Source organism: Penaeus chinensis, chromosome 5 (genome assembly GCF_019202785.1).
Source record: "Penaeus chinensis breed Huanghai No. 1 chromosome 5, ASM1920278v2, whole genome shotgun sequence".
NCBI classification, from domain to species: Eukaryota; Metazoa; Arthropoda; class Malacostraca; order Decapoda; family Penaeidae; genus Penaeus; species Penaeus chinensis.
Window position 1 is genome coordinate 26,393,599 of NC_061823.1, and position 17,500 is coordinate 26,411,098.

General features: G+C 41.1%; 1 protein-coding gene across 2 annotated transcripts in view; it reads right to left on the reverse strand.

Moving 5' to 3' along the window:
• Positions 1-17,500, reverse strand: part of LOC125025798 (protein tramtrack, beta isoform-like) — a 71,743-nt gene that overhangs the window by 29,451 nt on the left and 24,792 nt on the right. Inside the window, exons 1-2 of one of the 2 annotated variants that reach the window (XM_047614031.1) lie at positions 4,409-5,119; positions 1,145-1,340 (exon numbers count right to left, since the gene is read on the reverse strand). In XM_047614031.1, coding sequence (XP_047469987.1) covers positions 1,145-1,340; positions 4,409-4,434 — 222 coding nt within the window. In that variant the 5' untranslated portion in view covers positions 4,435-5,119. Of the gene's footprint in view, positions 1-1,144; positions 1,341-4,408; positions 5,120-17,500 lie in introns of those variants that run through there. The other variant, XM_047614032.1, reaches the window with a different exon arrangement.

Sequence of the window (17,500 nt, forward strand, 5' to 3'; positions counted from 1 at the left end):
ATAATAATAATAATAATAATAATAATAACAATAATAACAATGATCATAACATATCAATGACTACTGATAAAAAGAAGAAAAACTTTGAAATATATCATAAGCACAATGATTATTGCTAATTTAACTATTGAAACTGACTTTTGTCATTATCATTACTATTTTCAGTATCCTTCTTCTTCTTCTTCTTGTTCATTGTTATCATCATTATTTTTGTTGTTATTGTTGTTTTAATTACTAATGTTAGTAGTAGTATCATTATTATTGTTATTGACATTATTATAGTTTTTTTTATTTTTCTTTTAATTATTATCATTATAATTACTCTTGTATTATCATTATCATTATTATCATTAATATCATTATCATCATTGTTATTATGATTATTATTATCACTATCATTATCACCATCACTATCACTATTATTATTGTCACCATAATCATAATCAATGCTTTTAATATCGTTGTCATCATTAATGTTAGATTATGATCATCTTTATCCTCCTCATTGTTATTATTATTACTATTGCTATTATTATTGATATTATCATTATTATTATTATCATCATTATTATCAATGTTACTAATATCATCATCATTATTGCTAACATTATCATTATCAAGATTATAATGATAAGAATAATAATTATTATTATTATTATTATTATTATTATTATTATTATTATTATTATCATTATTATTATAATTAATATTGTTATTATTATTATTATTATTATTACCATTATTATTTTTATTACTATCATCATTATTGCAATTATCATTATTATTATTATTATCATTCTTATCATCATTATTATTATCATTGTCATTATTAACATTATTATTATTATTATCACTATTATTATCACAGCCGTTATCATCATCATTATTGTTATTATCATTATCATTATTATCAGTTTAGTTTGTGGCTTTGTAGATAGTTTTGTTTTGCATGCAGTGCAGTGCTTCGCGTTTTTGTTTTACTGTATTTTTGTTTGCTTATATCCTACTTTATTCCACCCCCTCTCTATCTATCTATCTATCTATCTATCTATCTATCTTTCTATATATCTATATCTATCGCTCTATTCACACACCCCTTTAAACAACACCAACCTAGTTCACAAGCAGCCAAACCCTCACTCACCTGGAAATACGGGCTGCAGGCGGAGAGCACCACCTTATGGGCCTTCAAAGTCATGCCCTCGACGGCTAGCGTGACATCCACGAAGGACTCGCTCTGAAGGAGTTGTTCGAACACCGATATGATGTTAGATTGGTGGTTGTTCCACCTGAGACAGAACTGTTGAGGGGACATGGCCATCCTGACGCCCGACGACACCCTGTAGAAAGAAAGCATCAATGGTTACTTATCGTCTGGGGATCAGAGTAGCCCGGGTTACAACTCACATTTCGCATGTTATACGTATGTTAAAGTAGCAAATGGTCTGATCGAGTCATGCTTATGTACACTGAATTCAAAGGGGACACTCAACGCGCCAATCCACACTGGTCACGTAATACCTTAGGCTTCCCTATGAATACGGGAAAAAGTCACTATTATAGGGAACAGCGATACCCTCTTGGACATGGCACTGAATGCAACCCACTATTTCAGCGTAAGCATATAAAAGAAGAATACGAAAGGTCATGAAAGAAATCACAGCGTCATAAAATTATAACTTTATGGGAGGAAGAGAGCGAGCGAGGGAGCAAGATAGACAGAGATAGATAGCAGGAGGGCTGAGGGAAGAGAAGGAGAGAGAGAGAGAGAGAGAGAGAGAGAGAGAGAGAGAGAGAGAGAGAGAGAGAGAGAGAGAGAGAGAGAGAGAGAGAGAGAGAGAGAGAGAGAGAGAGAGAGAGAGAGAGAGAGAGAAAGGAAAAAGAATAAACAGATGTATATCAAAGAGCCAATAGAAAACTTGTCGCACGGACTCAGCACGTGCGTGCGTGCGAGGCCGGAATCATTCACATCGCAAACGAAGGCAAACATTATAGCAAACGTTTAAGCTCTCGCGGTAAACAAGGGAGAGTGGGCGCTGGGCAGGCTGAGAGGGTGGGTGGGGGGGGGGGGGGCAAGGAGACAAATGCATTGCTAGTTCTCCGTTTAGTTCAGTGGCTGGATGAAGGATAGACTTTTTGTTTCTTATATATCACGGATAGACATATAGTTTGGAGAATGGAAGGACGAACAGATGGTTGGAGGAAAGGTGGACCGACAGCTTGGTGGATAGGATGTGACAGTGATAATTATAGTGGAACTAAAGGACAGAAAGGTAATAAGAAGGATGGAATTGAGAGATGAATTTACAAAGATATGAATGGCTGATTTCATAGAGAGAGAACTGGATTAGCATGTGAACGGGTATGTGGACTGATAGATGGATTTCGGCCTGACAAAAGGGTAATTAAAAGGTTGGATGGATTTATGGATGATGGATAGATTACCCGAATCTATGAATGAGTGAGTGGCTAAACAAATGAATGGGGGGGGCTGATTGATTTGATAAACGGGCGAATGAGAAGGACAACAAGGAGGAATGGGGAAAACATAGGAGAGAATTAATCGTTCCGTGGCGAAGAAAACGTATAGAAAAAATGCTTTCAGATGTAGATCGAAAAGATGCCGATTCTAAGAAAACTGTTAGACCGAGAAGGAAAGGTAATGAAGGCGTTGTATGGGAAGGTTCACATGAGGGGAAAAAGGGACTGGGGATCTCGAGGCCCAGGTGGAGGCAAGGGAGAGGCTAAGAGAATGACTCGATGGGGAACAGATTAGGCATACTTTTACTTGCTATTGATAGTCTGAGAAAGTTTTGAGGGAGGCGAGTCAATAACGGAAGGAGATTCGGGAAAAAGAGAGAGAAAGAAAAAAGAAGATTGAAGAAGAAGAAGAAAAACGGGAAGGAGAACAGGAGAAGGAGTAGACGTCGGCGCATTGGGGAGCGGAAGTGGGGAGGGGGAGGGGGTACAGAGGAGCTCGGGAGGAGGGTAATGCGGGAGGGGGGCGGGGGGAGGAGGAGAGGCCGACCATTCACAAATATCAAAGGTGAGAACAATGAGCAAACTTGCGTGGGGCAGACAGAGTTACAGGTGTGTTTTCGTCATCATTCCTCCTTTCATTCTGTTTTTTTTTTTTTTTTTTGTCTTTTCAGAGGTACTGAATTGTAAATTGTATACGACTTTGTCATGATTTGATGACGAAGAGAGCGATGGAAAAGAGAAAAGGCCGGCGCGGTACTTCTGATTAATTAAAAAAGGTGACGTTACCGCAGTCTTGTCTTTATTCGTGTCTCGCTCACCGCTCGAACGCCTTCAGCAAAAAGGAATCATAAGCTTAGCAACATGCTCGTATCAAACATCGTGAAGAATTAACCTTGAATCTCTAATTCATCGTGTGTTTACGGAGCAAAGCTTATCTTCCGTGAATATGATTATTAATAGTAATCATAAAATATGTATCATCGTTGTCTGGACTTTGTATGTTTTTTTTTTTTTTTTTTTTAATTTTAGTAAGGATCTAAATGTAGCACAGGTAATTAATTAGTAAGGATCAACTTTTTATTGTGTTCGGTGGCAATCGATGTCTGTTGTGGAATAAGCAAATAAGGACGACAAAAATAAGCTTTCTCCTTAGGAAAATGTTCGCTGGAACTCTATTTTCTTGAGAGCAAATGAGAGGCTACTTTATTTCCAGTTTCCCACATCATGTGTTCCTCCCCGAGAAATTTGCGAGCTCCGCTAATTACCGCCAAGCACGCAGGCGAGTTCTTCAGGATAATAAGGTCTGATCACGGCACGGGGAAAAGGACAAACAACGGCCGCTTTATTATTTGCTTACTGTATCGCTTGATCAGTCAGCGTCCGTCCCGCCGTACTCATGACCTGATCTTTGTGTCGACGGAAGGACCACACTCATGTCACAGCGCTGATTCTCGACCGATTAAACCTTCGCAGCTAATGTCCAATCTCATGGCCGGTGATTATCCCAATCAATTTCCTCTGAACGCCAATGCTTATAACAGCAAACAACTTTTCGTTGCGGCGTGAGAAAGCTTTCGTTGCCGGACCATTCACACTCGTCATATACAATACACATAAATTCCGGAGTGAGCAAGCAAGTTCATCGGCAAATCAAAGTACACCCAGACACACTAACTTATTATTATTATTATTTTTATCGCAACACAACAAAACGCATCACTAAATAGCATGTTGTCTTTATTACCATTATTTTTTTTTTCTCCGGCTAAATTTAGCACGCCTAATACTAGTAGATGGAAGAATAAAAGTATTGTAAGTTCAATCAACAAAAGCATATGGCGAGCCACGTTCAATGAGAGGCGTGGAAAAAGGCGTAGTGAGAGGCGTAGGAAAAACATGCAGAGGCTTTTATGTCCTCCATACTTACATGTGGGGAATCAAAAACGGAAACATAGGTGAGAGCCAATTTAAGGAAGGAGGGACGGTTGCATCTTGATGTCACACTAGTACGCACTCATGGAATTTAATAATCACGCACTCAATAGCTTCTGAATACGCACTCATATATTGCACCACACTTACACAAATATTTTCGACACATTTCTTAACATACACACTCACATTTCACTTCTCGGAAGTTCGCTCACTAATATCACATATTTAGCGCATTAAAATTACGATGAAAGGTACTTTTTTGCAGCTTTGTACAACTTGTATACACACTTTATCCCTGGTTTGATTTTATTTACAGAGTTTAACAATAATACTGAGCCGTTATTAAAATTAGGTTTCGTAACATATTGACTATTCTACTAGCAGCTTGGTCGGCGCGCGGCACTTCACGACTGGTGATCGCTCTCGACACATGCCGTTAACCCGCCGGACCACGATCAATTTGTGACAAAAGTCTACGGTAAAGTCACGCCAAGTTTAAGTATGTACGCGCCGTGTTCGTGGTGATCTTGGCGGTGGGTCGGCGCGGACTGAGAACTGCATGATGTGAAAATAAAATAGACGGTGCCAGAGCAGGAAAATCAATGGATCAATATCTAGCTGGCACTGAGTGAGAGTGCGTGGCGGTAGGAGGAGGAGGTGGAGGCAGTGCCAGCGCCAGCCTCGGAGAGCCAGCCCACAGTCTACAGCCGCCCCACCAACCTCTCTCACAATTTACCTCGGGAAAAGATCAATAGCAAAGGTAATCAATAGTTGCTTCGTGTGGCACTGGTGCCTCGGGCTGGGACGCTTGCTTCGACGGCGGCTGAGTTGCTCTTTCTCTCACTGGCACTCCCCCTTCCCTCGCTCGATGCTGGGTAGGCTCAGGCTATGGTGGTTGACGGCGGCGGTGGAGGTGGAGGTGTTAGTTACTCCCATACACCCATAGTCGCTTGCTCTCTCCGTTGTTCCTTCACCTCCCCGCTGTTCTAGACTGGTCCAGCACACACCTAGACACTCGACACGAATCCTAGACAGTGTTTAAGTGTACTTACTGTGGCGTGGGCGGCGCGGGCGTGTGGTGCCGAGGAGGGTGTGTGCACGCGGCCCCTTCCCTCCCCTCCCTGTGGGCCGCAGCTCGGGGGTAGTAGCAGCACCAGCACCTCACAGAAAACGGACCCTACCCCAGTACACCCTCCATACTCCTCCATACTCCACCATACTCCCTCTATTCCATCCTCCAGCGTTCGTTTTCCACAGTACCCCCTGAGCTCCCTCCCTGCTCGCTCTGCTCTGCCTCATACCTTAATAGGACACCTTATACATCGCAACGTAAACATCCCTTCCAACTTCCCATTCCCCATTCATTGCTTTTGTCATCTCGTAATTCATCCGTCGTTTTCGTGCATCTTCTTCCCTCCCGAGCATCTATCAGTACACTCACGACTTTTTCCTCTCAATACATATCAATGTCGCCCTCCCTATCACCTCGCAATAAGCATAGTCTCGTTTCTTTCCTGTAATATAACTCCAATATCCATAACATGCCCACATATATCACTACGATCTCCCAATCCGTTACAAACACTATCTTACGCCCAATGATATGTTAGATGACAATAAGATATCACAAAGTCATATCATATCGGATCTTTAGCCTTCTCGTCTTCAGCCTTTCTTTTAATTCCTCTTTCCTCTCCTTCTTCCCCTGTTCGTACTGCATCTTCCATTTCTCCGTTTCCCTCAAACTTCTTTCTTAATTTCCTTGTACCTACCCTTGGATTTCCGGTTTCAATCTTTCTCCTTCTCTCTCCCCTGTCTCCCCTTCCTCAGCTGAAACACCGACCAAATCTACCCTGTACTGTTTTCTTTATATTAAAATTATCATTATTGCATCACTGCTATTATCTTTTTCTCCTAAAAAAGCAAATGTTGAATAGGAAAGATCTACAAAGACATAACACTGATTATGATACTGTATTAAAGTATAGCAATCCTTAAGCGGGATTCATGACACTTTCAACAAAATAGAACATGCCTTGTGCTTTAAGGGTGAAGATGTGTCAAGAAAGACATTCGTCTGCCTCCAAGATTAAAGGCATGCTTATACATTACCCGTTTATCTTTAGAAATCTAAACTGCTTAAACATTTTGAATATAGATTTGTGTTTATATACAACACACACACACACACACACACACACACACACACACACACACACACACACACACACGCACACACACACTTCATATATATACATATATAGAATGAAGGAGAGATAGAGAGACACATAGTCCGACAGCGTCATAGATCGGCAGACATAGATAGAAATTAGACTGATAGTTAGGAAGGAAAGCGGAATTATAATGATTTATATTGAAAGGTGATTAATTAGACCCAAATATAGATATCCGAATCTTCTCTCTTTTCGCCACTTTTGCTATCAATTTGCTATGACACTTCCATGTGTATGAGTGTCGCGGCACCTACTTCCTTTGTCTTCTTTGGTCTTTCCGCGGATTAGCCCACGCAAGGACGCCGCGTTTTGCCTACAAACACCCCATTCCACTTTTCAAGGAATAAAAGGCTTTTTCGCATTATATATCTACTTCGTAAGACATGAGAGGGAGGAGAGGGAGGAGGGGGAGGAGGGGGAGGAGGGGGAGGGGGCCAAGAATCAACTAACACTCTGATGCTTATTATTATTTTTTTTTTTTCAGGAAAGTTTAGCGAAGAGAAATGTCGAGAGAGATCAGAAACGTGTTCCACTCTCTCGGTCTGTACGCTGTGATATTAATTGAGATTGTTGACATAATCGCATTATCATGATTGCTATCTTCATTATCAATATAATCATTATTTCATCGTTATTATCATATCATTACTATCATCATCATTGATATGTAACATCATTATCAATACTATCCATTATCATTATTATCATTATCATTATTATCATTATCATTATTATCATTATCATTATCACTGCTATGCTTATCGCTATCATTATTACCGACAGAGAGTTTGAAGCGAGTCTTAATTCGACTTTCTGAGCAGAAAAATACCCTAACTATTACCAAACAGGTTACTCGCAAGTCACATGACAGCCCAGACTAACTTAATTCGCAATTCTATACCCAGCTTCGGCGTATAAAAGTAACACGGCCGAATAGCACTGCAATCAAAAAACGCGAAATGACATTAAACTCTTGAGGTTAAAATTCGCCACCCACCTGATTAGCTCACTGCGAAATGCTCGTTTACTCAATGACTTAATCCTTTCCTCCGGATGATAAACATTGCAATAATTTCTTTGATTGCATTCAACGGACTCATTTCTTTTTTTTGCTCTCTCTCTCTGATCCCCGGTAATGCAATCATATCTATGTACTTAAGTAATGAAGTGACGACGTGAGTTCGAAAGGAATCCTTCCTTTTATCTGAACCGAACACCTCATTCCTCTGGCACTTAACTCTGTTTTCGGAGGTTATTGATTTTACCGTCGTCGACATTGTTACTGGTGTCGTAGTTAACATTATCCTCGCTGTTATTATTATTGGTATTGTTATTATTTCGTCGTTGTCATCATCGTTGTTATTACTGCTTCTTATCATAATAATCATTAATATTATGATCAATATCGCATGTTGTCATTATCATCACTGTCGTTTCAAAATCTACTTTTCTGTTGATCAGAAACGGTCTCGACATCAAGTGAAATAAAATCTATATTAATTTTCCCGCATAATAAATTTGTTTATCACTAATTAGAACAATTGAGTTGCCTGAATAAAAAATCAGAAGCTGTTTTGCATATTGCAGCACACACATGCAATATATATTGTTTCCATTACTTACCCATTTCCAATGAAAGACTAGAATTGGAGAGAAAATACATTATTAGTTTTCATCTTATTTTATTATTTTGGAGTAAAAATAAGCGAATAATAAATCAGCATCACTTAATTAGTTGCAAGGAAATGAAAACCAAATCGGCGTACAATCCTCAGTGGAGACCCCCCCCCCCCTCCCCCCGCCCATGCGCCCCCTATCTCGAGGAGGACGGAAGCGTATCGCCAAGGGCCCCTTCTCGAAGAAGCCTTCCAAGGTCATACACTTCTCCTCCCCCTTCAAAACATTTTTTTTCCAAGTGACTTTTCGGTTTTCCTTTCTCGGGAACGTAATCATGTTTACAGCCTTACTGTCTTAGGGTTCCGCCGGACGAGACTTTGACGTGGATAAGCTCGCGGGGGGCGGGGCGAGGGAGGGAAGATTCTTACTCTTTGGGTTCAGTTTCCTAAGCTAGTCCAATTAACGGCCTCTCTTTCTCTCCATTCTATCCCCTTCTTGTCAGATTAGTGTTGCTAACGAGGCCTAGCTTCCCTATTCCAGATGATCCTCGGTTCAGCAGCCGCCATCGAAATGATTTTGGAGTGTGGAAGGGCAAAGTCCAGACGCCGCTCCCCTCGCCTTCTGCATGAGGCTCACGTCTTCATGTTTTCTTCTGCCTCACTCGAGCTCCGCCGACATTTTTCGCTTAAGAATTCAAGTCTCGTCTCGGAAAATGTTATAGATCGACGGATAAATCCGGAACAGCACAGGTGAGGGAAGGAGAGCTAACATGGCAAAGGACTGTATATGTAATAGTGAAAACATACAAAGGTTGTAAATGAAAAGGCAGTTTCATAAAGAATAAGCCACGAAAGGAAAGGCGTCTTGAATAGGCGTTCGTCGGCGCTAAAATCCAAAACAATGTATGTTTGTCATTGCGTAATGTCTGCATGGTGTGGCCTTTTATGTTTCTTGCCTTTTATCAGTATTATAGCATTATCTTTGTATGGGTACTGGAAGTGACCCTCAAGGATGATTACAAGAAATGCTGAGAACTTGACAATGTGTACCAATCAGTCGCATGCAAATTATGGTCGCACAACGCAAACTGTGAGGATATATTTGCCTCAATGGGGGAGCAGGTAAGGGAGACAAATCATGGAACAAAACGGACTTAGTTCAATAAACCGAGAATGAACCTAAAGAATCTTGAACTGTGAATCCTACGCTTTCTTTTCTCTCTCTACACAGATAGCACGGGGTCACCTGTGCTCTCGCTGCACCTGTCCGAGATTGTCGGGGAAACATTTTAATCGTCATAATAGAATAGCTCATAGAGTTCAGCTTAATGTACGTAATAGTCTATCACTTTTGAAAATGTTCGTTTCCACCGAAACCGTCAGACAGAGAACGCAAGACGAAGTATTCATTTACTAATTGAAGTTTCTTCATATCCCAGCGACTCCTTGTCATCTACGTGAGACGTCGCCGTCCGGCAGTTATAATATAGCCGTCTGATGCGGCCGTCCCTCCGTAATCTGGCCGTTCTGCTTCATTTGCCGGCGTCCCTTTTATGCCCGGGACACAAGACGGCATTTGTTTACGAGGAGGACGCAGTCGCCCTCCGCCGATATCAGAACCCGGATTGCTATATGTTTGTCCCGCGACGGTCGCAGGTATTGATCGGCGGGATCAATAGATCAATCGGATAAATATTCCTTGCTGCACTATTGTCTCTGCAATCAAGTAACACGTTGCGTCCCTACGGCGGACACACACACACACACACACACACACACACACACACACACACACACACACACACACACACACACACACACACACACACTTCTCGCACACACACACACACACACACACACACACACACACACACACACACACACACACACACACACACACACTTCTCGCACGCACGCACACACACACACACACACACACACACACACACACACACACACACACACACACACTCACATCTCACACGCGCGTACGAGCTCATGCGAAATGAAGTGAATTATCATATAAAAGAGCAACGAGATGCAGGTATCCCGGAATATCCATTACCTGCGACCAGACGAGCAAAACATAAATTGGAAAGTGTGACAGCAACAAAGCAAGAGACGATGCGGTTATCACAGCCCATTCTCACGCGAGGAAGAAGGACGTGCGTGATGCGTCGGAGTAGAGAAGCTGTGTCACGGGTGGCGTTAACTTCCTCCAAATGGCATCAGTTGGGTACATGTTGTCCGAATAACACAAATGCGAGGAGAATTCGAACCGAAACAATGATCGTTCGAAGTTCGTTCCGTTCCAAGGTTGGGATGAGTTATCGGCGCGGTTAAAACTGTTATTTTCGCCATATCACTTCCTGATGCAAATGGAAATTGCAATATATCGCAACCTGATCTCGCCACTGAAAGCAAATGCTCCGACGCTCATGCATAATTTCAGGCTGACATGAAAGGATCTCAACAAGACGCGAAGCCACTGCGTTATGGCTTAAGGAATCGAAATTCATGTTGTTTACTGTTGCTCCATTTTCTTTTACCTTCCGTTTTTTATAATAGCTTCTCTTTTGATAAGGTATAACTATCCAATCCCGCATTTTCAGGTAAATGAATCAGGCCATAAATTGTCATTTCCCTCCCTTTGTCTGAATGACATGTATTTAGAGTCTTCACGTTCATGCTTATACTGCGGTATTGTTCCAATATTTTCTGTATCTTAGGATTAATGTCATGTACGAACTCTTATAAAAATATTATATATTCCTTTCTGTCTCTCTCTTTCTCTCTCTCTCTCTCTCTCTCTCTTCTCTCTCTCTCTCTCTCTCTCTCTCTCTCTCTCTCTCTCTCTCTCTCTCTCTCTCTCTCTCTCTCTCTCTCTCTCTCTCTCTCTCTCTCCCCCCCCCCCCCCCCCTCTCTCTCTCTCTCTCTCTCTCTCTCTCTCAAGTATTTAAGTGTGTACAGGCTTGTGTGTGTGACAATAAAGAGACTCGATCTGTACATTTGTCAGTTTTTTCCACGTATTATTATACAAACACTTCGAAAACGTAAAGCTTACCATTTAGTGATTTATAAAGTTTCTTAACGTATCAGTTTTATTTTGTTATAAAAAGCAAACAAACAGCGTGAAAAAATGAAAATAAAATGTAATGGATTTTAGAACCTCTGTGATGTTATTCCAAAATTAATCATCTTTGGTAAACCTTTTTGTTGATTTTTTTTTTCTTTTTTTTTTTTTTTTTTGCTTTTATTTCATCTTTATACATTTGTAAATTTCCCTTAATTTTAAATTGAACCACTCGTTCCTTTTTAAACTCTCGCTTTCTTCCCTCTCTCTATCTTTCCTTTCCCCCATTTTCCTATTGCTCCCTTGCCCCCTCTTTCTCCCCCCCTCACCACTTCTCCCTCTCCCCCCCCCCCACTCCCCCTACATGCTTCGGTAACACACTTGGTATAAGGGATCAATACACGCGCACAGCATGGGAGTCTAAGCAAGGATTGGAGGCCGGGAAGGGGGGGGGGGTAAAGGAAAGGAGGGGAGAGATAGGAAGGGGGGTAGGGGTGGAAGGAGACTGGGGAGAGAAAGAGGAAAGGGGAAGGGGGTGAAGGAAAGAGAGAGAAGGGGGAAAGGGGAGGGGGAGGATTGAAAAGGGGGAGAAAAGGGAGGAGATGAATGAAGTGGAAGAGGAGGAGCCGACCGAACGGCAACAGAAGCAAGAACAAGACAGAAAGAGGGGCAAGGTAGAGAGGAGGGAAAAGAAGGGGATACGGACATGGGAGTGACCGAAACGACAAAGAAAGGAAGAAAGGAGGAATAACAAAAGTAATAGGGAGAAAGGGGACGAAAGGGATGAGAAACGTGAGGCAAATAAAAAAACAGGCAGTTAAACACACAAGGAAAGAACACAAAAGAAAGGAGGAAGCAAATATAAGAAACAAAGAAAGGTAGCAATAAGGAAGCATGGGAAAGGAGCAAAGGAAGTTAATGACAAGGAAATGAAGGTCAAAGAAAATTAATAAAAAGAAAGAGTATGAACAGCGAAGAGAACAGAAATCTGGTTTAACGTGGACAGTAAAACATAATAATATACAAATACATCATTTTTTATGACGAATGATTAAGAGCAATACTATTAATGGCACGATAATGTTGATGATACTAATAACAACAACAATAAATCTAAGATAAGAAGAAGACACGGGAATAAATTTCGGTTATTATTGAAAAATATCAAAGAACAAGGGCAGACTGAGAGAACTGATCAATGAACGCAAACAGGCGGAATGAATGGAAATACAATACAAGAATGAAAAAGAGAGAGAAACAGAGAGAGAGAGAGAGAGAGAGAGAGAGAGAGAGAGAGAGAGAGAGAGAGAGAGAGAGAGAGAGAGAGAGAGAGAGAGATAGAGAGAGAGATAGAGAGAGAGAGCGAGAGAGAGAGAGAGAGAGAAAGAGAGAGAGAGAGAGAGAGAGAGAGAGAGAGAGAGAGAGAGAGAGAGAGAGAGAGAGAGAGAGAGAGAGAGAGAGAGAGAGAGGGAGAGAGAGGGAGAATGAGATAAATAGCAATAAAATAATAAGAACAAAACAAGAACCACAACGATAACATCAACAATAAAAACAATGATAGTAGTAACACCCACGGAACACGATAATCGACAATAACAGGATCCTGACACTTAGACCAATAACAACAAATTAGAGAAAAGTTTTAAAGAACACTGAAGACAACAGTAATATCAACTCCAACAACATCATCATCAACAACATGGGTAAAGAGGGTTATATAGACAATAATGATAATATGATGCCAGATGATAGTGGTAAGAACGGTGACATTATAACCAGTAAATTCAAACAGAAATCTCAGGCGGAAGAAAACAGGATAAACAAATAATGTTTTGAAAGACATGAGAATAAATTATAAAATAAAAAGAAAGAAAAGTAAAAGAGAATAAGAGAGAGAGAGAGAGAGAGAGAGAAAGCTTGACGATTGATCCGCAAAAGCTCTTGTTTAAAGTTTCACACAGATAAACATGCGGGGAAGAGCTACAACCCGGCAGGATCGCGTAGGATTTTGGGCCATGTGAAAGGCCTTCGAGGCGGCACATTCTTGCCCCGAGGCCGCTAATGGAAGGCAAGGATAAATTCTAGTAGTGAAAGGACTTAGTTTTCTTTTTTTCCCCCTTCAGTCCCCTCGGGTCTGAAGGAAATGTCGCGTCTGCTTCGACTAGTAGCTTAGTGACTTCGGAGGCTTTGGGTCTCACGGCGCCCCGGGACCCTCGAGGCAGCAGCAGCACCCATGGATCCGGCGAGAGATTAGAGGTTCGCGACGGTGGGTCTGAGAGGCTCCGGCGCTTCGGGAACTTCAGGCCGCAACTTCAGAGCTGACGGAACTTTGAACTTCCCAAGCCTCTAAATACCAATCGATATTTTTTTTTTCTATCAAGAAAGAAGATAATTTATAATACCTAAGAGCCAAGTAAGTACCCATACTCAAGACAACACGGTACTCTTTTCTTAATTTTTAAGCACAAGCTCTTCTACCTCCCCCCCTTTTTTTTTCTTTTTCTTTTTTTTCTCATCGCCGCCTATATACTGGAAAGTTCAAAAGTTTGATAACTTTAATATTGCAAACTCTGGCAACTCTAAAGCATTTTGAAATCCATAAAAAATGAGATCTGAAGTGTATCTAACGCCTTTAACAGTCTATTATTAAAGTTTTCATTTGCATTCAAAAATTACTTGTAAACAAATCTCCGATTCCCTTAAAAGTTCCGCTCAGACCCTTGCGAAAAAATAGCGAAGAGGAACTAGACAAGGAAAGAAAAAGAAAGAAAAAGAAAAAGAAAAGCAGTTAAGAAAAGTAAAACAAAAGGGAGATCTGATCGTCTGAAGAGAAGAAAGAAAAAGAACACAAGAACGGATAATAGATTTTGGGTTTCCCGCCTAAAAAAAACGAACCAAAATGACCTCGAAACGTCAGTAATCTCGTTTTCCTTTTCTGATAATGTTTCATTAATCCTTTTCTACGTGTGACTGCGTTTGTGAACTGTAACCATGTAGCAATTCACGGACGAGTTTTAATTTTGTCATAGTTTCAGTACGTTTTCCTTTGTTTTTTGACATTTTATCAGCACGCTTGAGTATTTGATTATTTATCATTTTCGCGCACGAGTGACTGGTACTATTCCTTCGCTTAACTCTCCAGCTTTGACGCTCGAGGGCGCGACGCGCGGCCGATACGACGTAAAGAAAATATTTGTTATTACCTATTATATATATATAAATGTATATATATATGTATATATACATATATATGTATATATACATATACATACGCATACATACATACATACATATATATATATATATATATATATATTTTTTTTTTTCATTTGTCCTTGAAATGTACTATTCTTATCTAAAACTATCTCTAACTATATTCCAGGGTACATGCAAACTGTTCATTACACTAAGTATTGTAATGTAATCCAAGGAGCCAACAAATTTCGTGAAGAATCACATCACTAATCGGTTGTCTTATTCTGTTAAAAGAACAACAACAACAACAACAACAACAACAAAACTGTTCGTACGATCACGTCTGGAATGGAGATTTGTTTGTTTTCCGACGGTTTGGGCGGGAAATCTTTCACGCCTTTTTGCGCTGTAATAATTCCATCAGGGTGACACAGTCGGGTAGAAAGTAATAATATTATTTATTAGGTTGTCAACAGCTATTGTAATATTTCAATCCCATTTCATTATTAATAGCAACAAGGGATATTTTTAACTGGTTTGTAGAGTACTGACTGGCTGGGTGGGTGGGGTGGGGGGGGGGGTGATTTTTACACGCTTCAATTCTCGCTTTGTTTAAAATCTTGTTTTTTTACGCAATAACCAACATTGGCCTTTCGTATAAAAGAGCTATTAGGCATTTATGATGTGACAATGAGCGATTATTCGATGTAGCACGTAGTAGTCTACCAGAAAACCGTAAAGTGGCGCGTCATCGTCAGTTTAAATCACTGCTTATTTGATTTTGATAAATTCTGAATGATTACACATTTGCCACATCGTTGGGCTTGTGCATTCATTTTTCAATTATGTGGATGATAGTTTATAACAATGGCCGTGTTGTTGATGTTTGTATTTTTTTCTTAAAGAAAATTGGAAGCCGTTCGTGTGGTTTATTGGGCTAATGAATATCAGACATCAGGCAATTTGTAAATATTTTGTTTCTATACTGTTTTGTTTTCCATCCCGGATCGTTTGCGTGTAGACTAGAATGTGAAGGGGGTTTCTTATGGTTTCCCCTTAATTTCACTGGCTCTTCGTTTTTCTTCACATAACTGTATATCTCGTCCTTTTACACCACAGTGGCAATAGATCGAAACAAAGATCCAAAGATGAAAGAACACAAATATCTACACACACGCACGCATGCACGCACACACACACACACACACACACACACACACACACACACACACACACACACACACACACAAACACAAACACACACACATTAGTGTAAATAAGTGTATGCATTTATAAACATACACATTTTTATCTCTATACAAATGTGTGTGCAGGCGTTTTTGAATCCACGTGTGTATCCGATAGTCTGTGTGCACGAGATCCGAACATTTCATTGAGCAAAGCGTGTCTACAACTCCGTTCCTCGACACACACATCATGTGCGCGGAAATTGCTGGCCTGTACGTACTCTCAATGATCCTTTATTCTGTTGTGTGTGTGAGAGATGCGATTCCTTTCGTAGATGATTATTCCATGGCAGAGGGGGGAGGGGAATAAGGGGGCAGGGAGGGGAGGGAGGGCGGGCAGTGGGCACGGCGGGCAGGCGCGGGAGGGGCAGGTGCGAGTTCCTTGGAGGAGCAGGAGGGGAGGCAAGGTGGGGGGGGGGGGGGTGGAGGAGGGCGGTGTGGGTGGAGTGAATGAGGGAGGAGAGGGGGTGGAGGGGGGGAGGGAAGGGACTATCAACTCGCACTAGAAATCAATATCGCACAAATACTGTCCTCCAGCCCTGGTGCTTCCCTGCTTTGGTGCCAATGTCTGCGGCGCCTCTTGCAGCGATGCCACTCACTCGGGCGCCTTCCCTCGCTGCCCTCAGGCAACCGAGCTCTCCGACGGCGGCAAAAGCTCGCGATTTCGCTTGCCGAAGCCGAGCGCGAAGGTCACCTGCTGGCAGTGGGGGCGGGGAGGGGGCGGGGGAGAGGGCGGTGCTGATTACGAGCCTGTCACACGCACAAGGACACATACACATACGCCACGGACGGACGTGAAAACGTATACAAACGTATACACATATATAAACACACATCTACACATATCCCGCCCCTCACACACACACAAAGTAATGAATGAGAACCTGATAATAGGAAAGCCAGCGGGGAGGAGAGGTGGAAAATGAGAAGAAAGGGGCAGTTGGTGATTATCATTCTAAAGTCGGATGAATCAGAGAGCGAATAGAAAAATATTCAACAGTTCTGGAAATTAATTCTTTGTTCCGGAAGCAAAATGACACAGAGTTCTCGAGAGCAATTTTGGGAAATTATTTCTTGAAAGCAATGTAGTCTCTTTCTCATACACCACTCAGTCACGCTAGACGGACGCGTAGGTTTCGCCCCAGTAAAATCTACGGTCATCAACCGCCGCATTTCACAGAGGAACTTCCACATAATTGCTTAAATGGAAGAGTTTAACAAAGCGGGCGATAGGAAAGAAGCCTCGCGAATGAGGATGAGTGAGATTGGCTGTGCTTGCCACTGACTGCGCATAAGGGGTGATTGCGTTCGCTATTTTCTGCTTTGAACACAGTTATATTAATAAATGAATATATACATACATCCATACATACACACACACATACATATGCATTTATATACACACACATACACACACACACACACACACACACACACACACACACACACATACATACATACATAAATACACACATATATGTTATATATAAACACACACACACACACATATATATATGATATATATTCATATAAATATCTCTCTCTATATATATAACAATTTAACTGTTCAACTATACATACACATACACAGAATCACTCTCAAACAAATAAATGAATGAATTATTCAGTTAATCAAAAAACAAAAACAAAACAAACAAAAAACATATATATTAATATGAATACGTATATACATACATACTTAAATATATATATTTATAT